This window comes from Argopecten irradians, chromosome 8, assembly GCF_041381155.1.
Source record: "Argopecten irradians isolate NY chromosome 8, Ai_NY, whole genome shotgun sequence".
Taxonomy (NCBI): Eukaryota; Metazoa; Mollusca; class Bivalvia; order Pectinida; family Pectinidae; genus Argopecten; species Argopecten irradians.
The window spans coordinates 16,555,770-16,582,349 of record NC_091141.1 but is presented as its reverse complement, the minus strand read 5'-3'; the positions used below and the strand labels follow the sequence as shown (position 1 = coordinate 16,582,349).

The window sequence follows — 26,580 nt, the reverse complement described above, 5'->3', positions numbered from 1 at the left end:
CTTGAACTGATTGTGTAATCCGAGTTTGACACACGATTTAAACACTTCGTACTCCATAGATGTCCCTCCCTGGCTATTGTTCCGTGCATGTAACCCGAGGGGCACACAACTGTTAGATAGAGAAAAAATAATATTACTAAGGGGACTAAGGTTATATACGTCCCCTTTTATAAAGGATCGTCGTCCCAGAACGCTGAAGATGGGAGCAAAGGTAGCAAACTACATTTCCGTTAATCAGATCTGTCAGAGGGGCGGATACTTGCATTCTGACAGTCTTAATGAGACAAACTGACAAGCTTTCGTCATATTACATTTACATGTTTCTAACGCCCCAGCCTCATATATAACACTTGTTTTAGTTGAGCGGGTCTTCAGTTTCTCGTTGGATCTGAAATGAAGTTATGCAGGATTGTATATAGATAGCATTGTCTTATACAGGTAAGTGTGTTCATATCAATACTTCTTCATGTATATCATCATTGGTTTAGAGTATATATTGTTTTAATGACATTTCATCTTTATCACCCAAATAAGATAGAGGTTAAGTGCAGTCGTCCTTAGCAATGACATAGTTAAGTTTCTTCAACAAAAAATATTTAAAAAAAACCCTCAAGAAGTGTTCACTGTTTCAAACAAACTAGTTATATAAGCTAATTCATGAATATGCAGGAAATGCATGTTTAACAGGTAAAAAGCATACCTGTTGTGTCTGAAGGCAGATGTGCGCCAGGTAAGGCCTAAGGCCGACATGTAGCAAGGACTGATGGATGGAGCGACTTGGTCAAAACTGACCCATAGGGGTCCGGACAATTGCTAATCAGAACAGAGCTCCTTTCCACAAGGAAATAACTGTTTTTTATGACAGACACGAATGAGATATTTGTAATGTTATCAATTATCATGTTCTGAAACAGATTATGCGATTTTTACATGCGAGCTACATGTACATTCAATGCTATCAATATTTCCTTTGCATTTGTGTAAGAAAAGTCATGCAACAGAGAAATCATTTGTCTGCAGTATATATCACTGTAAATTATTAAATAAATTGGCAAATGATATATAATTAAAAGGTAACAAATTTTACATAAGACTTTGAAAAGAGAATGTAATGTGAATGAACGTTTGACTTTGAAAAGAGAATGTAATGTGAATGAACGTTTGATTTTTGGAAAAGAATAAAATGGAGAATAAAACCTTAAAAACTATTTCATTTCCTAGAGTGATTGCCATTTCTTGTGTCACTTAAAAACCTGATTGTTATGTCCTAATATGGAGATATTTTGTTATAAATTTGAAATGACGCAATGCACTCTTTGTAATTGATTGATTTTTCTTCTGTATTTTGTTCTGAAATTATGTAACATAAATTTAACGAACCTTTTTTCATCAATTTATTGTTGGTTTGGAATATCTAGCTTCTTAATTGTGTAAAGACTCAGTATTAAAATTCCATCAAATTTGATTTATTTTAAGTTGTCGACTATCATTTATGGTATCACTTAATCCTGTTTAAATATGTTTTTGATAACGAATGTCGTATTTTTAATAACTCTTTACAATTTTATTCAGACGATATTGTCATCATTTTTTTTCCTTTTTAATGTTTCCAACAAACTCAATATCAGACTCCGCGTTAACCTTTCTGTATGATAGATTCCCCGCATTGACCTTTCTGTGTGATAGATTCCCCGCAATGACCTTTCTGTGAGATAGATTCCCGCAATGACCTTTCTGTGTGATAGATTCCCCGCAATGACCTTTTCTGTGTGATAGATTCCCCGCTTGACCTTTCTGTGTGATAGATTCCCCGCAATGACCTTTCTGTGTGATAGATTCCCTGCAATGACCTTTCTGTGTGATAGATTCCCCGCAATGACCTTTCTTTGTGATAGATTCCCCACAATGACCTTTCTGTGTGATAGATTCCCCGCAATGACCTTTAGGGGTTAGATATTTCCGGCATTGACCTATCTGTGTCATAGATTATCCGCGTTGATCTTTCTGGGTCACAGATTCCAGGCAATGACCTTTCGGGGTCACTGATTCCCCGCATTGAACTTTCGAGATCACGAGTTTCCCACAATGACTTTTCCATGTCACACATTTCCTGCGCTGACTTTTCGGGTCAAATATTCCTCGCATTGACCTTTCCGGGTCACAGGTTCCCCAGCAGTCACATGTTACCCGCATTGAACTTTCCGGGTCAAAGATTCTCAGCATTGAACTGCCCGGGTCACATATTTCCCGCCTTCATCTCTCAGGGTTTTACATTTCCCAGCATTGACCTTTAGGGACACCAGATCCTTTAGAATGTTTATGTACTAAGTTAGGTCTCTGCTATCCCAAACAATAGGACCGTTACATCAGATGATCATACGTTGGTCAGTGAAAGTAGTTAAACAGCGGGGATTTTATTAACCCGTACAATTATTAACCCCATGACCACTGTCCGGTTACGGTCGGCGGGTAGTAAGTCTAATTAACACTATTTTACACTCAATACGTCTTAATGAACGACCAAAATGATAGGAATCTTCTTTGACCTTTATGTAACGTTAACGTAGCAGAGAAAATGCAGAATAAACAGAATGGTAAAAAGTTGTAGAAATAGTCGGGATAAGCGTTAGGAGAGTGATCTGGACAAGTGCTAGCCCCGCTCTGATATGCCGACAAACATCAAAAAGTCACTGTACTCGGAACTTCGTCATCATACTTACGATTGGCTCAGGTAATTATTTGCAGATGTGATATCATATAAAATACTAAAAATGTTTTGATAATCTCGATACATGTAAATGAAACTCCAGTAATACCAATCTAAAATAACGATATATATAGTGTATATGTATCTTATGATATATACAATGTACAATGTACATGTACGTGTACCATGTCATTTATACATTGTACATGTATCTTGCCATGTACATGTACTTTGTCATATATAAAATGTAAATCAATATTGTAATATATATATATTTTGTTCGTGTACAAATGATGGCTTAAAATTATCTATTCTTAATTGGACACAAAGCGACAGAAATGAGATTTTACTCTGTGACACAAATTGTATGTGTAACAAGAGAGCAGAACAGTTATGCAGTGCTATGACACCATACTCTTTACGTAAAAAACGTATATACGTAATAGATATGTAGTACGGATGATAATTATAACGGTACATTTACAATATGGGAGAGAGCCGCGTGCGCTCTGGACGATCAATCCCGTAAAAAACTGACCGGTCATTACAGGGGTCAACCAATTCCTATCTGTAATTTAACTGTAGGTGAATACTTGTTAATGAATAATACTGGCCTAGCCTGGTCACACAATGAGACGATATCAACTCATTATCACTACACAACTACAATGACTATAGCCTTACACCACACACCAACCCCACACACCAACCCGGGGAGGGACGGGAGGGACGCACAGGTGCCCTGACCACCACACAAATTATGTCAATAAAATTAAGATGGCCGTTAGACTTGGAACATCTGATCAATGGACATCACAGACCGGCACGATGCAGGTACATGTAAACCAGTTTTATAAGCTTGGTTCGCACGTTCAAATACTATTCACAGTGTTTTAACTTTATATTAATGTTCGTAAAGACCTACACTCTCTATAAATATACATTACAAAATAGGCTATTTTTGTAAATTAACTCCGAAAAACCGAAAAAAACCTGTAAATAGTTAAAACGATAAGACTGGTTTCATTGACAAAGATGTAAACTTGGGTAACTTAAGTTCCTCTTTTGAGTTTATAAAAAAATGGCAGTATTCTCTAAAATACGTGTTATTCTCTCCCCTTCGATCGAGATTCTTATTTCTTCCATTTTCTTCTTCGGTGATTATAGTTAATTATAAAGAAATTTTAAATAAGTTAAAGTCATTTAAATTATTGAAATATTGATTACACACATCATGATATGGCTTAATATATTAAATAGTATTATTATAATAGATTTTTTTATTTGATAAGTGAGACAGGAAAGAGATAGATATAATATTATATATGTAGACATCATATTTGTCAAAGCTTGAATGTAATATTCATGAGTAGCTCGATCCTATGGTACATGCATGAATTATCGCATAATATTATATATGTTATAATATCATATATGTAGACATCATATTATACATATTATATATGTAGACATCATATTATGCATAATATTATATATGTAGACATCGTATTTGTCAAAGTTTGAATATAATATCCGTGAGTAACTCGATCCTATGGTACATGCGTGCATTACCAACGGCGACCATGAGCAAACCAATAGTAATATTTTGAGGACTTTTTAATGAGGACAATGAATCAAACCACAAATCGTTTCTTTATTACAATAAAATTCCCTACTGATTGATTGTGTACACATTATTTCATGTTGGTACCATATGTATTATCATATATTATAATTATGTTCTCTTCGTTTTCGAGGAAAATAAGATGAATAATAATATTGATATAAGCTACAAAGAAAATAACCAATTTAAGGCGTATTAACTACGCTTTGAAATAAGGATAATAATCACGATGTTTACACAAATATTATGTGTAAATTTTTAATTTTAAAATATATATTCACGAACATCTTAGAATATAACATAATAACGGGACAGGATCCCTCCATTCATGAGGTCATCATTACACAAATTATCTCACTTTCATTTCAAAATCAATACTATTTTTTTCTTTAATCGATGTGACTAAATATGAATACACAGAAAATCCTAAGACAAAAGAAATAAAGAAGTCGACTGTAACTCCTCTTTATTACACATAAAACGCTAGACAAATCGATACACGGAATAATCATTCAGTATTCCTAGACTAGCCTTCACCTCCGAGATAAATTAATCCGTATGTATGTTACAGTTGATAAATTAATAAAAAAAGAAGATGCTATTGCGTGTGCTGTATTTTTTAAATAAATAAATTTATTCGGGAGTTGATATAAAGTTCGTAATGCCGATTACTATATCTATAATAACTTCTGTTAAGCTGACAACATTTATTTACGATTGTCTTAGTATCTGAGAGAGTTCCGTCACTCGACAAAGTCATAAAACACAAGCAGTGTGACCATTCCTGTGTGTACAATACAAAATCTGCAGTATGTACATACACTGCATTGTCAGGCCGGGCTCGAGCTGTCTGGTCGAGCCGCCGCATCCATCATGCCGTGACGTCGACTTGACTAATGAAAGGTTTATTGCATCTTTACAGGTCTCCCATTCAAAAGCACCTGAACAGAATGCAGCGGTCAGTATCTCTCACGGACAGCATGCCGATGGCACCTGGAACAAACGGCCGGAATATTTCCGGACAGGAAAGCACTGTGTTCGTCAAGCGACCACCTTATACCCAGGTTGCTTTTGACGACCTCAACCTCCGAGAGGATGTCCCCGACGGTAGGTCATTGGGCCAAAAACTAAGAAGCAAATGTGACTGTTCTGCAAAATGTGTATTCAAGCAGATCACTTCATTTCTACCAATCGTCAAGGTTTTACGGTATTACAACTTCAAGGAAAATCTTCTGATCGACATTTTGTCTGGAATTACCATCGGAATCCTCCACATCCCGCAGGCTCTTGCTTTTGGTTTGCTGACCTCCGTCAAGGTTGAAAATGGTCTCTACACCTCTGTTTGGCCCGTCATCCTGTATGTGTTTTTTGGAACCTCCGCTCACGTTTCCATGGGAACGAGTGCCGTGATATGCATTGTGACTGCAAGTGTTGTGGATCGGCAAGCGGAAACTTTCAAGGAAATGAACATGCATCTTATGACGGGCGGAGGCGGAAATGGTACATCTAATTCTACTATCGAGGTCTGGGAAGATATTCCGGAATTTATGGACTTTAAGGAAAACGTCGCTATAAACATAGCTTTGTCTGCGGGACTGATCATGATACTAATGGGATGTTTCAGACTTGGTTTTGTCACGGCCTACCTATCGGAGTCATTCTTCAGTGCTTTTACCTCCGGTGCCGCCGTGCACATTGCCACCAGTCAAATTCCAGCTCTCCTCGGAATCAAGACCCCACGATTCGGCGGCGTGTTCAAAATCATTTACACCTACGAGGCCATTTTTGGAAAGATAACTGAAATGCAGCCAACAACGCCAATAATAGCGGTTATAAGTATAGCGATATTATTCCTCGTGAAGGAGTGTATAAATGAACGGTTTAAAGATAAACTTTTCATCCCCATTCCTGTAGAGCTGTTGGTCGTTATTTTGGCAACTGTGTTGTCTTTTGCCATTGGATTTGACGAGGAAGCGGTACCCGACCATGACAAGAAATTCCACGTCGCTGTTGTGGGTCAGCTCACCTCCAGTTTACCAATGCCGATATTTCCCAACCTTTCAGGCATACAGGATTACATCGTTGACAGTTTTGTTATCGCCATTTTGATCTTCGCCAACACCATTGCTATGGCTAAAATCTGCGCCAAAAAGCACAACTACGAGATCGATGACAGCCAGGAGCTGATAGCTTACGGTATGTGTAACTTCCTCAGTGCCTTTATGTTGTGTTTCCCGTCCGCTGTGGCCCCACCCAGGTCTATGGTAGCTTCCTCAATGAACACCAAAACCACTTTTACCGGAGTATTTGTTACCATCCTCATGTTGCTTGTCATCTTGGTAATTAGCGCCCTGTTCAAGCCCCTGCCAAAAGCAGCTCTGGCCGCCATTATTGTTGTGGCCCTGAAGGGACTGTTCGTCCAGATGCTGGATTGTAGGAAGTTCTGGAGAGTCAACAAGTTCGACTTTATCATCTGGTTCTTCACCATCTTCAGTGTAGTATTCCTGGATATCGATCTCGGCCTGGGAATTGGTGTTGTAGTGTCCCTCGTTACCGTCGTCTTCCAGACTCAGTTCTCGCGAGGATATCGTCTAGCTGTTACTTCCAACGAAGGAATCATGGTGGAAACCTCCAAGTACAAAAACACGCGCGAAATTCCGGGAGTTAAGATCTTTAGGTTCCAGTCCAATTTGTACTTTGCTAACGCAGAAATATTCCGTAACACCCTGTACAATCGCACAATCAACCCCAGGAAATACCTCAAAACGCTGAAAAAGCAACAAAAATATGACGAAAAGGTCGGCATTGATAGAAACGGCGAAACGAAACAAGAAATACCATCAATAAAACTGGACTCCAACGGAAAGGACATTAGAATGAAAAAAGAAAGCGTAGTGTCAACAATTTCAAACACCAGTGCGGACAATCCTGCATATGTTTCTAATGAAAATCTGGTTCCTCATGAACATGGAAATGGTAAATATAACGGAACCCCATCACACAACTTCCTTACGATCAGTAACTACCCCGTTCCGAGTCGGCGATACAGCGTCGCTTCCAGCATCAGTATGATGACAGAACTGGAAGTGGATTCCATTGACGGAGGCGAGGCTGTCAGCGAGGAGTGGCTAGAGCGTGCTAAGAGAATTCATCATATTATCATTGACTGCAGTACTATGAATTATTTGGATATTTCCGGTGCAAGTGTACTCAGTCATATCTACGCCGAATACCAGCACGTGAACATCACAGTTTTCCTTGCCGGATGCTCGGCAGACATTCGTAACACTATGCAACATGCTGGTGTATTTGACAAAATTCCTAAAGATAACTTTTTCATTGATGTCGAAGACGCCATTTCAATAGCTAAAAACATGTCTGTTCAAACAGTACCAATTGATCTAGCAGACTTCTCCGATGACGAAGCAGCTGAAAACTCTTATGTTACCCGAATGTAAAATGTGACTGTATGCTTTAAATACCCGGATGTTACACGAAAAATAGAGTTGCCTCTTTATTTTTGTATATACATAAATATACCATAATTTGATTCATATCTTAATATACATAGCACTGTCATTTCATTCGCATTTACGTTCAAATAAAACTTTATATCGTCTTTTGCTTTTTGAAATTTGGTAGAATTTTGTATATTAATATGTACACTGTTTATCCAAGGAAAGATTATCTACCAGAATGAAAGAGTGCAAAAGAATTAGGGAGAAATAAAAGAATGGAGAAGAGGGAAATGAGGTGTTTGTGAAAGCCAGAAAAATCTCTTACATTATTCTACGTTAGACAATATATTTACATGTTCGTGCAATAGTGTCAAGGGAACTAAATTGTGAGTAGGATACGAGTATGGAATGTCAATAGGTCGCTAGACACAAAAACACAATACATAGTTAAGATATTCGATTTCATACCATTTGAACTTTGGACTACTAGTCTGTCGGCTGCAAATATAGATTTTGCATGTGTCAGGACATGGAAGTTCTAAGATAGCCAGATAGACATTCATTAACAAAGACCGGAAATCAATTAGTTATAAGTTCAGTATATAAGTGAAAGTGTTGAAAAAAAGAGAAAATCTATGAACTGTGAGGGTTGTGAGAATTTTGTATGATTGACAAAAGAAATTATTATATTTCACAGGAATTCAAATGTGTACATAAAATGATCTTTGTATTAAAGACCGAGAAGTTATATTGTTGTTTTTTATTCTCTTCTTTAATTTTAAGGAAATATGCTGTAAAACGTAGAAATAATGAATGCTAACAAATGCTTTGATCAGTTAATTCGTGATATTACAACTCCAAATGCCAGGGCCATTCAAGGACATCACAAGTTTAGAAAGTGGAACACATCTGGGATATACATGATATAACTCAATTGGGAACCGTTCGCGCTTTTATTCGTTTTACGGGAATTGCCGAATGTTCTCGATTGCGACATAACATAGCAACCGTGATCCACGTGAGTTCCAAACTCTGAATCCAGTTACAAAGTCTTGTATATGTTGTCGCTCAGTCGACCACTCTGACCTCTTTAATTGCTTCCATGCAACAAGATGTATCAGTCGTCAGTAACACAAATCTGTGTATACTGTTTTTAGTATTTAGTGGCAAAATGTGATATCACTAATTCCATTGATGATGGCACCAATGTCCCAGATTAAAAGATATTAATAATTCGTATTTACAATGCCATTGAATTAATTGTGACATCACTTTGACATTGTAAACAACACAGAATGTTTTCATTTCAGAATATTTTATTGTCAGATGTTACATAGAATTGGAATTGGGCAACAGGCAACATGCCTATACACGCCCTCTCCTTACATATTAACAGTAGATACAAATTAATATTGATATATACATAAATAATCTTAATTGCTATATTTATTTAATGATGATGATTTCCTAAAACATCAAGCTAGATATTGATAAACATCATATACAAAATGTCTCCTACTTCATATCATTACAAATAGAAAAAAAAATGATTTTACAAGATATTCAACGAATTCAACGAAATCTATTCAACAAAATCAGCGAAATCTATTGGTATCTCTGACAAAGCACTGAACTTTATCCAATATAGCTTTGTTAATGTTAACACAGAATGTTCACTGTAAAGACGACAACATTGGAAATATATCGCCAATTTTTTTTTTTTTTTTTTGAAATATATGTTTTTTCATCAAAAGCTGAATAGATAAAGAATGTTTAGCTTTGTTTAAGTTTAATTTTCTGACCACAAAATAAAACAGTTCTGTGTTATTGAAAATGTTAAAATGTTTCATCTCAGCAAAAAAGAGACAAACGTTTATTTTAACAAGTAATTCATGCATCTACAGACTTACAAGTAACAATTCAACAAATATATTGCACGAATCAAGCCAGCCTAACAGAGGGTGACGAATTATCTATAAAGTAACCATAATAATGCAGCATTTTTGTTTCAATATTAGGTATGAAACTAAAATGCTAATGTGGTATTAACAAAGTGATAACCACCAAAAAGACATTGAATTCCCCACAGAAGGTATATTTTAAAAAAATCAAATTAAAGGGAGACAAATTTTATCTAAAAAGTGTCCGACGATCAGACAACAGCTCTATTTGTTATATAACTGTGAGTTTTGCCGTTTTCTGATTGGTCTAGATCATTCGGTCAGGTCTTGACAAAATGCAATGTCAACCTGAGACCGATGAACACCTTTTCAGAGGTTGGCATTGCAAATCCAGTAACCTGGCTATAAATAGACACGGGGAATTCCCTGTCTTTTTCACATTTTTGACCAATCAAAATAGAGTATTGCCGATCATCGGACAATAGCCAAATTCGGATTAGGAAAGATGTTCTAACACATTTTAAATGTATCTATATGTTAGAAAGTTACATTGTGACGAAGTACAGCAATAGTACTAAAAGTACCTATTGAGGATACGTGGATGAAGATTTTCTTGATTTTTTGTTTAATTAGGCATTGCGCTGTCCTTGATTAATAATTATTCCAAGTAGCAGAATTTGTATCATTGTCTCATTTCATTTAACAAAACAAATATTGGTTTTTTGTAGGTTAATACGGTGAATTGCTAAACCTTTGAAAGGGGATATTTCCCACGGCCTGCGGCCTCGGGGAATATCACCTTTCTCAGGTTTAACAATTCCTCGTATTAACCTACAAAAAGTCAATATTTGTATAATCTTGCAATTTTGAGTTTAGATTTCCAACATCAAGTCAATGGAAACAGTTTGCGCTCTTCGGTTTGGAATATATCTGTTCTGGAGATGGATGGGTAATCCAAAAAATCAAGAGAAAAATAAACGATAAACGGTAAGGGCAATCTAACTGATCAAAGTTGGATAGTTAGTGGTAAAATGTCGGGAACTAAAGTAAATTAATTCCGTAAACGTAGCCTTATACCCGAAAAGCTATGCAAGGTACTTTAAAGTCTTGGATTTCGCAACTTGACCACTCATATGGAATAATTATATGACATTAAAGGGAGATAACTCGTTAATGTTACGTTTTATACATCTAGATTGATAGGAAGATTTAATTTGATCGCGATTAAAAAGTAAGATTTCCATCCAGGAAATTATGTTAGTAATGTAAGCAAGCAGTCGTATTACGATTTTAATACGTTTTCTCTTTGCTCTTCTTCAATAATAACCAACTATGTGCAAAGGGGAGTAACTAGATAACAAATGGAAAACGTGCATTTTCTTCGTTATATTGCCTCCGCCGATGATTTGGAAAAATTGCACATTCTGTTTCAGTTAAATCAACTCTTCCCAATGGGTTCAAAATAAGTTGAAAGACTTTTGAAATTTAAGAAATTTTAAAAATTAAAAACAAAAAAAAAACCACCGATAACTTTTATACAGGAAGGAGGGGTATCAATTTGGCTACTCAGTGCTACGCGAAAATCGGCTGCATGACAGGGAAAATTTAGGTCCTATTCAATTATTGGTATTTTACTATGTTTTTTCAGTTATTTAAATTTATTTTATGAGAGTAATCCCAAGCAACACCTATACTACAGATAACATGCTAGCATAGCATATTGCTTCCCATTGGCGTGATTGACTGCATCTTAATCTGTGTTGACCTAGATCAAAACATATTGGATTTCTGATTTTCTATCTTATCCCGAAGAAGTAGAACATTTTCACGTCACTGCCCAAGGTCACTGGGTTTTTTTTACACTAATGGTAAGTATATTTACTATATAAAAAAAATTAAACGCGTCCAAATATCAAATATGCAAATATGTGTTGTTAGCAACTAATTTGTGTCTTTTTGTATTTTTTTTTCACTTCTCATCTGTTTCTGAATTGAAAGTCACCAACCCATGTTCAGGATTTTCAACCAACAATGCAAGTAAAATCATTTCTACTCTAATTGATCTCTCAAATTACCATCAGCCTTCAACAAATAGGATGTTGTGCATACACATACTACATGCAAACAGTTCTACATTTCAATGTTGAATACCAACACATTTATGTTGATAACTATGAAGAAAACAGACACATATCTGACGAAGTTCTGATGGTTTATTAAAAACAAAAAAACAAAAACAAAAAAGACAGAAAAAAAAACTAATTATCTTGTTTTGTAATTTAATTACCACATTTGGTATATGCATTCTGGATATTAATATTTGTAATTGTATATCTAACCTACCAGTGTTTTGTAATAACTTCATTAAATAGTATCATAACACACCATAAACATTCATCAGTCGTCGTTAAATGGGTAATATTTGTGTCTTGATGCTCTGAAATAGCAAAACAAAAATCAGAATGAAGCAGTTTAATGAACATGAATAAATATGTAGGTAGAGTAGCTGCCCAGAAATTAATCAGTATATAAATATATATTATTAACACAGTCCAAAACAACTTTTATTTGAAGATCTGTGTCACGTAACCATTTTTTATTACAAATATGTTATTAGATGAAGAATTTTACGAAATTGTTGAGGGGAATGCTGACGCAGCTACCCGTAAGCTTATAAATGAGTTACTCAAGAAACAGAAAGAAAACATGGAACTCGGCGAAGAAAATGAATATCCCACTAATTTTACTCATAGTACTAGTTTTTTCTATGGTGAAAAGAGTGAAATTATCAGGAATGCTATTCTACAACAAAACTCAATGTATATTGAGGTTCTCAATCCCAGTGATTTGAAATTTCGTCCTATTGTTGGTGGTCCTAATAGTTCCATTCAGCGGCTTTGCCATTTTTTGGATATACTATTGATGATTTAGAGTTTCTACGTCATTTTCCTAAACACGCCAACATGTTGCATACATAATGTCTTATCATTAGTGTTGACTTTTCAAATTACTTGTACATGTAGTACCATGAGTACAAGACATTAACTATGGATTTGTAAGTTTTAGTCAATGTGGAATTTGACATAAATTTTTAAAGAAGTTTTACTTCGGGTTATTTGATAAAGGTATTATAGCAAAGTTTATACCTAATACAACTCGTGAAAATACAGAAAATTAAATATGTTTGCGAACAATGAAAAACTAGGCAAATTACGTAGGAACCCCTCATTAAAGATTAACGTGTAAACTATTGCACCACTTGATACAGATTACGTGTAAATATGACCATTAGAATACGGATAAGGCAGATTTTTTTTTCTATTTTTCTACATCGTACCAATTCCTTATCCATATGCATGAATCACTTGCTAACTTACCTGAAAGTTTTCTTTGATCCTGGCCTGCGATATACTTTTAGGTATCACAATAATTCCCTTTGTAATATGAATCTCAGTACCATCTGTAAGAGTGTAATATCAGTTTAAAAATAACGATAGCCACACAATCCTTTGTCCTAACGATATCCCCCTTCTTTGAAGTTCTCTATACAAGTTGTACATGTATACAAGCACGACATTTAGCAAACTCTGTTCAAAACGAGTTTGGTATAGCGTACAATCAATTTAGAATATCGAAATAAATTTGTTGCATTTCCAAGTAGAAGTCCTAACGATTACCACGTTTGATCTGCGAGCGAACGATGTTTGTCCTTAAATGTTTGAAAAAACGGCACATTCTGTAAGAAATCCATTAACAGCCGATGCTCCACCGCTGACAAATGTTATTTTTTCACTATCAAAAACCATCCTTGATATTCCAGGAGATCCGATCACTACGATCTCTACACCCTTGGACTATCTCATAGTAAAACTGTAGGCAACAGAACAGAACAGGAAATTTAGTCATTTGATGTACATCAAAAGAGCTGTATAACAGAACACTGTGGTTGACTGTGTGGCTTTGATGTTAGGCGTCGCTATCTCTGTAGTCTTCAAAGGAAATCTTTGCTAGCTAGTGATTGGTCAAATGTTTTGCGTTGAGCTGCCTTCAATTTCACTATGAGATAGTCAAGGGGTGTAGAGATCGTAAGTGATCGGAACCCTGGAGTATAGAGGATGATGTAGCTCCAGATGACATATTTTTATGTCTCTACCCGAGTCACAATGTGTCCTACTTTCCCTAACCAATGGAAGCTCCCATCCTCGATATTTCCAGGGGTGCCGATCACATACGATCTTTACATCCCACTGGAACTACAGAATGGAATAGGTATTTAGATCATTTGATGTTACATCTAGTGAGCCATTTAACGGTACACTGGTGGTTGACTGTGTGGCTTTGATTGTAGGCGTCGCTGTCTCTGTAGTCTTCAAAGGAAAACTTTGCTAGCTAGTAATTGGACGAATGTTTTACGTGAGCTGCTTCAATTTTCACTATGATACAGTCAAGGGTGTAGAAGATCGTAAGTGATCGGCAACCCCTGGAGTATACGAGGATGGTGTAGCTCCAGAATGACAAATTTTTTGTCTCTACCGAAGTCACAAGTGTCCATCCCACTTCGCATATAGATATATTCATGTGTAATGTTAGGATGAACAATCTAGGTGACCACAATTTTACCTATTGTGTGTAACCATAAGGCGTCGTTGTGTACTTTGCGTGGTATCTAAGGTTGTCAAAAGTGTAGATCTTATTGTTTCAATTAATCATTTACAACAAAGGAAAGTTTAAAACGATTTGAGTAATCTGCGACCATAGGCTATTATCTTATTTTCTTCCTGTTCTTTTCATTTGATTTGTTGCATGACTTAAGACTAAACAAAGTGGTCATTGGTTTAATATACATATTGTATTCTGTCTGAAAAAATTGCATTTATTTCAATTATTCAAGTCAGCATTATCCTGTACCTTTTACGTGAATATATAGATTGATCTCGAACTTTCTACGTTAAGTTTTGATCAAAAGTATAGGTCGTCTAAGTCTGTTCTTTCGGTCTTTTAATATTCAGCACTCATTCATCGCCTCGATACTGATAGCGATATCAGGACTTTCAAAACATATTTGGTGATTACCTAAGTATTAAGAATATTTCACATAACAACATAACAACATGGTCACTGAACAAAACAAAGACGTATTGTAAAACAGGATGTTTATTGTTTATATCTCTGTAATAGATGTACATATACAGTTACTGGTATTTATTATGATTTAAGAAAGCATCATAATTCAGCTGTGAAGGGGTAGTGTTGATGGTTTATTCCACTGTAATGAAACAAATATGTATATGACAATACAAAAACAAACTAAACAACACAAATATGGTTCCAAATGTATTGTTTGCATATTGAAATTCGAATATCGTCGAGATTGTTCATTTCTACACATAAAACACAATATCACAGACGCATTATTCCGTCCTTGCATATTACAGAGTTAGCTCCCTTGATTGTTACGTCATTGTTTTGTGAGCGCAATTCACGTCGTTTTCTCCGAAAGTTATTACTTGCTAACACATGATGTCACAATCAACACCTACCCGCAAGGGCAGATAACTCTGTAATATGCAAATACAGAATAAGTTAATTCGCGAGCGTCTTTGTGCGATTTGAAAGCATAATACATTTGTTTTGTGTTTATTAATTGAAATTATCATTAAGTTTATGATATACGTCGTTTGATAGTAAGCATTGCATCGAAATGTGAACTGGTCATGATCATTAAGAATCCAGAGACGTTTGGTGATGATTTGAAACTTCATTTACTTATATGTATAATGTATGTAGATTTTAAATACATTTGCGCCTGGATCAAACTGTTGTAATTTTCTATGGCTAACATACTCGTCCTCCCAGTAAAGACGCAGATGTCTGTCTAAAGAAGATACTTTCTGCATTTCTGACGCTGACAGATCAAAGTCGAATAACTGAAAAAGGGTGAAATAAAGAATTTTAGCATGATTTATGTCGCTTGAAATAATTTAAATCATTATTTTATTTTATTTCATGCAAACAATACGTCTGATAAGTATGAGAATTGATACCTTGTAACCTCATATAAAACGCCGCTTACTCAGTTACGTGTTATATGAAACGACACTCTACATCTAACCGGAGTACTTTTAACAATTAACATTTGTATTTAGACAACTTAGCAAATGACTTTTCCATAGAATTAATGTCAAATGTATCACCCAGAGAATAATTCAGAATCAGCGGAAACGCGAGGTAACAATGCCCATTAATTTAAAGATAATTGCATGAATGGGACTTGCAAACACTTTTGCTGCACTGAAAATGGTATCCAACACTTGAATACTTATCGGACATAAATCTTGACTAGAATACTTACCTGAACCTTTTCTTGAATGGACTATTTAGGTACATGAAACTTTCCTTTACTGGAATTCTTACCTGACACAGTCCTTAACTGGCATTTTAAACTAAAACTTTCTTTAACTCGAATAATTAGTAATACTAACCTGAAAGTTTTCTGTGATCCTGGCTGGCGTTATACTTTTAGGGATAATAACAAGTCCCCTTTGTAAGAGAAATCTCATCACCACCTACAAGTAAATTGTCTTCAATTCTTATATCAAACGTAATTGTCTGTTATCTCTCCACTAAATTACATTGTGTACTTGTTACTGCTTAAACTACCCGACGACGAAAATTAAGATGTTTTAGGACTACCTAGAATGCATGTGCATGTACGTGTATGTTGTTCTGTTCTGTAAATAAAACTTTAAGAATATACTTTAGTGACAAATTCATTGAAATCCTCGAATTTTACTTTTTAAACGCATATTTTAAGTTTCATGATGAAAAAATTTCTTTCTTTAAATTGAGCTGTTATGACATTCAAATAAAAACGATATGAGGAAATATATTTGTATATAGGTATGACTCGGACCAATGGTTGCAAAGACAATGCACAAGTACTGCAAAATGTTTTAATACAATGTGAAGTACTTACAATAATTGATATATACTGAAATATTTATGATAGAATATGCACAAATTCATCACCCTAAATTGAATTCAATGAATTTCATAAGGTGACACACTTGCACATTGCAGATTCTATATGTGATTTACAATTAAAATACCTGAGCAACCGATTTTCCCTTTACAGTTGCGATGTCTTTTAAAATCTGTTCTTCAAATAACACTGGATCTTCAGCTTTTTTCCTTTAAAACAATATATATATATAATCTTTATAAGCAGTGATCTTTTTGCACTTCGTGTCGTATTTCTATTGTTATCATTTTATTGTCTTAAAATATCCACTAAGGTAATCCATCCACTCTATTAACGCTATCAGTGAAACAGAAAACCGGCAGACCGTCAATATAACTCAGTAAAAGCGCATCTCAAAAGGCAATTTGATTTTAATTCCGCACAGATTTACATTATTGAAAAAAATGTATCTTGAAGCCTGCACAAATTTCAGCGTTTGATATGGTAATGAGTTTATAAGAGTTATTTCCCTTCCATTATCATTATTTCCCTTAAGAAAGTAGCAAAGTGAGGTTATATAAAAAAAGACAAATGTCGAAAGATTTTGAATTTCATTTTTATCATATAAGTTATAAAAAATGTTTTCGCCAACCTACTTTTCTCAATAATACAAATGTATTTTGATAAATGTTTATTGAAAGTCTCTTAAAGTTTGTTTATTTAGCCAATATCTTATGGTATGACCATGACATTACTTAGTGTGTGTGAAGTGGCATCCTCCACACCGGCTTTGTTTTATATTTCGTGCATTTGCCATTTTCGGATGCATGCTTTGATCAGGTAATGTCTTATATGGGGTTTGCTATGACCATATTCACTCAAATCTTTCTTTTTGTAACATGACTGAAGATGCCTAAATTACGTCACCATGTTCTGCCAGGGTTTGCTAAAGGAGCGTAAGCTGTGACAGTCATCCCGTTCTGTTTACAGAAGTTAACCAATGTCTCATTCAGAAAGTACGGATGGACTTCGATCTGAAAAAAACCCACAATTAAATGGAAGCGTACCAAATAGCTCTTAGTGAAGTAACGGCTATTTGAGTTTGTACTACTATTTACGGTTTTAGTTTTGCAAGCTTCTGTATATCTTTCACACCACGACTATATTTGTATCGCTGCTCTTACATTATGTTTACAAATCTAAAACAAAAGAGTAAGGGAAATATTGAAGGAATGCTTTGAATTAAAAATCCGTAATGAAGACTATTTATTGTGTACCTGTATATTAGCTGGTTTTATCCTAGCGGAGTCTAGAAGCCGTTGTGTTTGTTCTTTGTTGAAGTTAGAAATACCAATGGCTTTTGTCAGTCCTGCTTTAACCAGCTTCTCCATCGCCTGAAAAGTATGACATTTCAAAACAATGATTGAGAATTTATCATGATGAAGTATTGCGAATACGTAAGTCAAGCATGCTGTGCACATCAAATCATGTACTTTATAAAAACAAAATATTGCATTTGCCGTATAATAAAGGTATCTGGTATGCCACTGGCTATCGTATTGGTGCTACTGAACGGTCACTAGTATAATGTCAAAAATCTTCTCTGCCTGCAGTTCTTATAAGCTCGATGACATTCGGGAGCAATTACAAAATACTGATCATTGAATATTCATTTCGTACAATAGACTGAGGTGTCAAGCAAACCAATATCAATATATCAAAACAAACAAAAAACATTAAATGTAAAAATAATACAATTGATTTTTTTTAAAGATGCTCCACCGCCGACGGACCATAAACGATACTCATTATTTGAACTATAATGGGTGTTTAATCGTGTATATGTATGTCTAATTAACACAAAAAATAATACGAAATGATTTATTTTGCTTTTGGTACATGCGCAATCAGTACTTCATTCAATATAGGATATAGTGCCACGGAATTTTTTCAGGATGCAAAAAGTGATTTTTGATATTTTTATCTTGAAGTGAAATGAGAAGCTCAAACTTTTAAGTTTTGATAATGGTGTTTTGTAACTGAAGAAAAATACTAGAAGAAAAATACTAAATCGCCTGCTCGTAGATAAAAAAAATACCGTGTGTCAGCGGTGGAGCATCTTTAAAGATGCGTTATTTTTATTTTTACATATTACATACCTTCCAGGTGTCCACATAATCGTGGTCAGCAAAGACCATGTTTCCATCACTATCTTTTGGGAACAGGTCGTCACCATCCTGTACATTGTGAAATAGTATCTAATTATATCAGGATAAAAATGGAAGTATCTAAAACACATGTAGATATATTTCCAGAAAATGTGATATTCAATTCCGTTAAATTGTTAAAAAAATCAATGTACTAAATTGATATTTTTTGTAAGTTTTTTTTTCTTTTGTTATACATGTAGGTTACCTTTAAAGCGAATGGCCTGTGCATGAGATATAGGTCTATATAATCAGTTTGGAGATTGCGCAGTGACTTCTTGATAGCTTCCTTCACGTGATCCGGGTTATGATATGTGTTCCATAACTACAAATACATATTATTATCAACATAAATAATAGGCTGTTAATTTGAACATACGATACATTTCAGTTACACCATATTAATTTTGATATACTGGGTTTTATTTACATACCTTTGTAGTGATATATAAGTCATTCCGGGTAATAGTTCCGTCGTCCGTTTTCGCCTTTATTGCATCCCCTACTCCTTTCTCGTTACCATAAGCCAATGCACAGTCTATATGTCTGTATCCTTCTGATATTGCGACCTTGACCGCATTACACAATTCCTCCTCGGTACCCTTAAATTTTGTTTTCATTGAAAAATGTATAAATCTGTTACTTATGGATACATGGAATTCTAAACATAACCGTCATCTGATGTCTGTTATTGCCAATCAGTGGTCTTTTGAGGCACAACCGGTACTCATATCAATAATTGCTCTTGACACAAATTTATCATGAAATTAGCAGACCTTTCATATTGTTTCTAGAACAACCTAATTCAACCCCTAAAATTGAAGTTAATGTTAAATTGGTTTCAAGATCAACTCAATTCATCACCACATGAGACCGACCAAAGCAGGATTCACTCCTTAAATTAAGTAGCAAAAGCGTAAGTCTTTCATGATGTGAATAGATTTAACGGAGTGTGTCAAAATAGTATGTCTGATGCAGGAAGTAATATTTTCAACACAGGAAATACGATATGAACATGCACTTGATTTTAAATCTGTCCTCTCATTAGATGAGCTTCAAGATAATGCGTGAGGTATCTACAAAGACTTTTCCCCACAACAAAGCATGTATTGTTGTCCGATGGACGTATTTACCGTTTCCCCCAGTATGGTAAATGTTCCAAGTCCAACTGTCGGGTAGGGCTTCCCAGGCATAGGAACAGTGAGCGGAACTTCAGACGACATGCTGGCAGGTTACACACAGCTACTTCATATCTTCACCGTATCAGTCCTATAGCTATATGTCGTATACTTATGTGTTCGTACATTTGCATTTTAGTATGATGTAACGGTGTACATATCTTGTTTGTTTAGTACGCTAAGGCGTATCAAAGGTCATCTGTGTTGATATTAAAGTCAAATAAATTGAGAAAAAAAAAATAGATTTTAAGTTTTTAGTAGTCCGATAGAGTGTTATCCGCTTCTACTTTGTTCCTACTTCCTTATCTGCATTTTTGGGAAACAATTCTTAGCATCAGGATGTCAAACATATTTTCCTTTTTGTCAATATTTCAGTAGTTAACCCATTCACCACTATAGACACATTTGAGATATCTTCATTCAAACGCTGGGTCAATTCATAATAAAATTTGTAGGGGCGAATGCAATTGACGAATCACACATTATTTTACAGATGGGTTGTATTGACATCTTGTTTCACTTTAGTTTAACATCGTGGTACACAATGTTGATGGATTTATAATTGTCGAGGATTTTAATAATTTAGTTACATGAAGAGCGACACTTAAATGCATGTATTCAATGTTATTCATTGATTTAGTTTTGTATTTAGTCGTCCACAATTTTATTTACGTCTTCAACTTCCGCCGTTATTCATTGGAGCAGAGAAATAACATTGGACAACGATTAATGTGATCTGCGTCCTAAGAATTTGTTTTCTATTTTCTTCCTGACCTGTTATTTTTCCTTTGAATTTTTGTATGACTAAAGACTACGTAAAGTAGCCAATGGTTTATTATACATAATTGAAGCTCACGCTATTTATAACAGGAATACTTACAGTAAGTATCTATCTAAAACAATTTAAAAATCTGCACTTGTAAATCTAGATAACAAATGTAAATCACGGTCACTAAAACAAAAAGAGATATGTTTTGCACACTTCATGTTTATTGTTTATCATTGTAATGGATGTACATAACCGGCACACTGATCACTTTTCTGGCTTGAAACCTGCATTGAGCATATGTCTGTCTGTCCGCTCTTTTCCATACTTAAAGTATCATAAATCGGCAGTGAATGGGTAGTACTTATGGCCTCTCCCACTGTAATAAAACAAACATGTATATAGCTAAAAAAGTTAACCAACGTCTCCAATATGGTTTCAAATTTTTAGTATATATATAAAAATGATTTTCTATCTCTTTGTAAACAAATGTAAATAATAAATGTATTTGGCCTAGCGATAACAAACTTTAACTGTCAAAATCCAAGATGGCCATCTTGTTGCATTCGTCAGCGCCTGATTGAATTAATGTTCTTTGCCAAATATACTTACACGTCCTCCCAGAATAAACGGAGATTTCTGTCTAAAGTAGATATTTTTTGCATTTCTGACGTTGACAGATCAAAGTCGAATAACTGAAAAAATATGAAATACAAAAATTAATACATGCTTTTTTTTAGATAATTCATATCATTATATTGTTTGCATTATGCAGAACAAACTGCCTGATATTCTAATGTGATTAGATTGAAAATGGCGCTTTCGAGATAACATTTCACAGCAAAAAAGGTTGGAAAACTAGCATGAGTACGTTTAACAATTAGCATAATTGTGTGTTTAGACAACTCAGCAAGTGTGTATAAATGTTATACGTAAATGAAGGCAATTTGATTGCGCTGAAGATGATATGTAGCTTCCAACCACAATTCTTGACGGGAATACTTACCTGAGACTTATTCTCGACGGGAATACTTACCTGAAAATTATTCCTGAAGGAATACTAACCTGAAACGTATTCTTGACAGGAATACTTATTGCAACTTATTCTTCACAAGAATATTTACCTGAAATTTATTTTTGACAAGAATACTTACCTGAATCTTATTCTTTACAGTACCTGAAACCTCTCCCTGACTGAAATCCTCTCCTGAAACCTCTCCCTGACTGAAATACTTTTCTGAAACCTCTCTCTGACTGAAATACCTATTTGAAACTTCTGCCTGACTGATATACGTACCTGAAAACGCTCCCAGATTGAAATATTTACCTGAAACTTCTCACTTACTGAATACTTTCGCTGAATCGCTGTGATCGGATCGCTGTAAGCTGAAACCTATCCCGGACTGAAATTCTTACCTGAAACCTCTCAATGACTGGAATACTAACCTGAAAATTTTCTCTGATCTTGGCTGGCGTTATACTTTTAGGGATAATAACAAGTCCCCTTTGTAAGAGAAATCTCATCACCACCTATAAGTAAATTGTCTTCAATTCTTACATCAAACGTTATTGTCTGTTATTTAAATGTCTCCACCATATTGCATTATGTACATGTTACTGCTGAAAATACCCGACAAAATATCAAGTTATTTCACAACTAATTAGATTACATGTATATGTAAATATTTTTATTATTACTGAAAAGAGACGCTTAAATGAATCGTACTTTAGATTAAAAAGTTCCATTAAAGTTCATAAGGTTAAGAACATTTTACTTATAATTTTATAAATACATCCGATTTCGAAATACTTTTTTCTATTGTTTTCTCTTTTTGAATTGCTATGCTGCTATTTCAGTCAATTCAGAGAAACTTGTAAAATAGAAGAAACAGTCAGAATGATTGCTGCCAAGACAACGAACGACTATTCAACCTTTAACAATAAATTGATTTACCAAAGTTAAATATTATGTATGTGGAAATGTCAGTTAAATCCAACATGCATACATATTTCAATTCTCCTGAAATGTAGCTGTATTAGTAGGTATATTAATACCTGAGCAACAGACTTCCCCTTTCCTGCTGCAATGTCTTTTAAAATCTGTTCTTCAAATAATACTGGATCTTCACTTGTTTTCCTTTAAAGCAATAACGTACGGTCATTATTAGCAGTGATGTTTATACATTTTCTGCTTTACTTTTTATTGTCAGTACGTTTCGTTTATCATCGACCATACTAAATCTATATAAATATTTATTGAAACAGTGACCCTGGTTGACTGTTAATGTATCTCAGTAACATAGATCTCAATAGCTATTTGAATTTTTATCCTACAAATCATTGATTTGTTTTGTTCCTGAGTCTTTTCATTATAATTTCTATAGACCGCAACCATGGAAGCCAGCTATACAATTATAATCCTGTATTTTGCTTTTTCGATCAGAAAATATTTCATTACAGTTGATAACTTGATAAAGTGATTTTTGCCAGCAATTCCTATATTTTTGAACATAAGAGTATGACTAAAACTCGTTTAACTTCATGAAATGACATCAACATGTTCTGCGAGGGTTTGCTAAAGGAGCGTAAGCTGTGACAGTCATCCCGTTCTGTTTACAGAAATTAACTAACGTCTCGTTCAGAAAGTACGGATGGGCTTCGATCTGAATAAATTACCTTCAAGATATGAGAATGATCATTAACGAATATGTTTGAGTATTTATAATAGTTTGAAATTTAGTTTTGGGTTCTAGAACAGTGCACTGTTAACGTAACATGTTTTTTTGTAGTACTACTTGTACAGTTTAACTTTTGCAAATTAAAATATATTTTGTATTATATGTCCTGTATTAGATCTAATATACTGTATTTTGTATGATATATATTGTATAATATTTTATTGTATAATATATTTTGTATAATATACTGTATCTTGTATAATATACCTTGTATAATATATCTTGTATAATATTTTGTATAACACTTAGAGTCTATTTTATATAATATATTGTGTGTGCTGCTATTACATTATGTTAATTAATCTACACAAAGATGTGGTGAAAATATCGCTTGAAATACTTAGATGTGGGAATTCAGTATGTACCTGCATATCAGCCGGCTTTATCGTAGCGGAATCTAGAAGTCGTTGCGTCTGTTCTTTGTTGAAGTTAGAAATACCAATGGCTTTTGTCAGTCCTTCTTTAACCAGCTTCTCCATCGCCTAAAGTCAAGAATACAGTGCACAACCAGCGAAACCTGCAACTTTATCAGAAATATTACCATAAATTAGCTGGTTATACTACGGTAGTTAATAAACATCAAATACAATCACAGTATTAGTTGCTTAAATAAATGACACCACTAACTCTCCATGTATAGACCGACGCTCCGAAAGTGTTCTGATCATTTCTATCCATTAACGTTCCATATATGGGTCGCAATGACCGTTTATCAGACATTCTACCACGTGATATTGTCCAAGATTTTATAATATCAAAAATATACTCATAGACTACATCTCATGGTTATGAGTTCAATTACCTTCTAGATTAATTACAAAGTACTGGTCTTTGATAAGTTGATCTCGTTTTATGAATACTAATACATTAAGTGTAAATAAACATATTATTTTGTCATCTAAAATCAATATTGATCATATTTTACATACCTTCCAGGTGTCCAAATAATCGTGGTCAGCAAAGACTATGTTTCCATCATTATCTTTCGGGAACAGGTCGTCACCATCCTGTAAATGGCGAAATAGTATCTAATGATATCAGGATGATGTAAAGGGGACCACAGAATCAAACCAAAAATAAGATTCCTGGAAATCCCCTTTTGGGCACAAGATTTCATAGAGAGGTGAATGTTTCGAAGCCTGCTGATTGGGTATTCAGGGCGCATCAGTTTGAAATGTTTAATGTGTGGGTTGGGCAATACATGTAGATGTAAAATGTATAAAGGAATTTTAAAATTCTGTCAAGTGTGTGTTTGACAGGGGGAAGTAATCAATATTGGAATTTTTATGAATATTTTGGTTAATTTTTGGTGCGGAATTCAACATAAGATGGCACCCCCCACATAAAAAATTAGCAAGATTGTAGATCTTAATTTCTTTTTATTCACAGGTATGCGAGATGCCATTCTTCAAAATTAGTGACAGGTGACCTGACTTGAAAACTCCTTTTAGCCTGGACAGTGGCAAACGTTAATATATCGTTTATAGCGAAATCATTTGGTTCTGCGGTCTCTATAAGGATGTGACACAAAGCTAACTGAAGCATCTAGAACACATGTAGGTATATTTTCATAAAATATGATATCCATGTATCATTCAATTTCAATAGTTTACTTGTTTTAACGATTAGTCGGGGTTTGAAAGCAATTTTTTGTTTGTTGTACACAGTGATAATCTACCTCACAAAAGATTGCAGACAATATTTATTTTATAAGCCGATGAAATTAAAAGACAATGACACCAGTTTTGACACAAATTATTTTGTAGACTACTTGGTTAAATAAGATAACGTTTAAAAATACGATTCCATTGATTTTCTAATGGATTATGCTTTTCTAAATTAATACGCAACGTCAACGTCATGATAACGTCGAGGTTTTCCTCATAGACGTATGAAGAGAAAGAATCGGCCATTCGGAAAATCTGGCTTAGTATGAGAACAAGTAAAAATTAATGAATATTGTGATTCCTTTATTTTCTATTGGTGCAGGTTACCTTTAAAGCGAATGGCTTGTGCATTAAATACAGGTCTATATAATCGATCTGGGGATTGCGCAGTGACTTCTTGATAGCATCTTCCACGTGATCCGGGTTGTGACGTGTATCCCATAACTACAAATATACGTTATTATCAACAGGAATAATATGTTTAATCTTCACGATCTTCCCATTTAGAATTAAAATGTATGTCAGTTACACCATATTAATTTTAATATACTGGGTTTTATTTACATACCTTTGTAGTGATATTGCGACTTTGACCGCATTACACAATTCCTCCTCGGTACCCTTTAAAAAACATAGTTGTGACCTGATTCACATTAGCTACTATAGTGTTTTCGATGCAAACTGTTTAAATTTAAACTTGTCAATTTCTGGTCAAGTATTAGGTCAAGATTACTTGAGATCAATTCATGTCAACATTTCATCGGGTGCTATCCAGGTCAAAATTTAAGTGTCTTTTTTTCTAGTTACTGTCATTGCCGTTTTGTAAAATTGCCAATGTTGAAATGAATCTTGGGGTATATGACGGTCAGAATTTATTATGCACGGTTTGCCACTAGCTCAAGCATGGTGAAAGTATCCAACATTCTTTTTTGCCCTTCGAAGACATGCAATGATATATGGCTTAAAATACTATACATGTAATACAAATTATCAAAAGCTCAACTCAAACAAAATTCATGGTGTGAATCTTTCGGAATGTTAGTACTATGGTATTTTGATTTGGAAATAATGTTTGAATATAGAAGATTAAATATACATTTTGCACTTAGAAATACCTAACGCAATGTCTTCCTGTAGACTGAAGTCATAAGATAGTCACAACCAATTGTTTGTGACTATCTTATGACTTCAGACAATGCGTTAAGTATTTCTAAGTGCAAAATGTAAGCATCTGTCCAACACCAAATCCTGTAATGTTGTTTGATAGATGGTTTTAACCAGAATGGTAAATGTTCCAAACCCAACTGTCGGGTAGGACTTCCTCGGCATGGGAACAGTGAGCGGAACTTCAGACGACATGTTGGCAGGTTATA

The 26,580-nt window shown here is 34.6% G+C and overlaps 2 protein-coding genes and 1 pseudogene across 3 annotated transcripts; 1 reads left to right on the top strand and 2 right to left on the bottom strand.

Moving 5' to 3' along the window:
- The first annotated feature begins 300 nt into the window (after nt 1–300).
- On the top strand, nt 301–8,537 carry LOC138329511 (prestin-like). The gene is made up of 2 exons (XM_069276550.1): nt 301–438; nt 5,254–8,537. Exon 2 carries the CDS (start codon nt 5,282–5,284, stop codon nt 7,787–7,789), a length of 2,508 nt encoding a protein of 835 aa, XP_069132651.1. The 5' UTR covers nt 301–438; nt 5,254–5,281; the 3' UTR covers nt 7,790–8,537.
- Nucleotides 8,538–14,828: 6,291 nt separating this feature from the next.
- On the bottom strand, nt 14,829–20,132 carry LOC138328802 (aldo-keto reductase family 1 member A1-like). 2 transcript variants are annotated; one of them, XM_069275539.1, is made up of 10 exons: nt 19,992–20,132; nt 19,293–19,460; nt 19,067–19,183; nt 18,811–18,888; nt 17,929–18,045; nt 17,579–17,685; nt 16,800–16,881; nt 16,173–16,256; nt 15,535–15,617; nt 14,829–14,956 (listed from the first exon to the last, which is right to left on the bottom strand). In XM_069275539.1, exons 1-10 carry the CDS (start codon nt 20,079–20,081, stop codon nt 14,914–14,916), a joined length of 969 nt encoding a protein of 322 aa, XP_069131640.1. In that variant the 5' UTR covers nt 20,082–20,132; the 3' UTR covers nt 14,829–14,913. The 2 variants fall into 2 exon arrangements, with proteins under 2 accessions (XP_069131640.1, XP_069131639.1); XM_069275538.1 differs by lacking the exon at nt 14,829–14,956 and having other exon boundaries at nt 15,039–15,617.
- A 1,006-nt stretch (nt 20,133–21,138) lies between these two features.
- Nucleotides 21,139–26,566, bottom strand: LOC138329748 (aldo-keto reductase family 1 member A1-like; annotated as a pseudogene).
- Between the last annotated feature and the right edge of the window lie 14 nt (nt 26,567–26,580).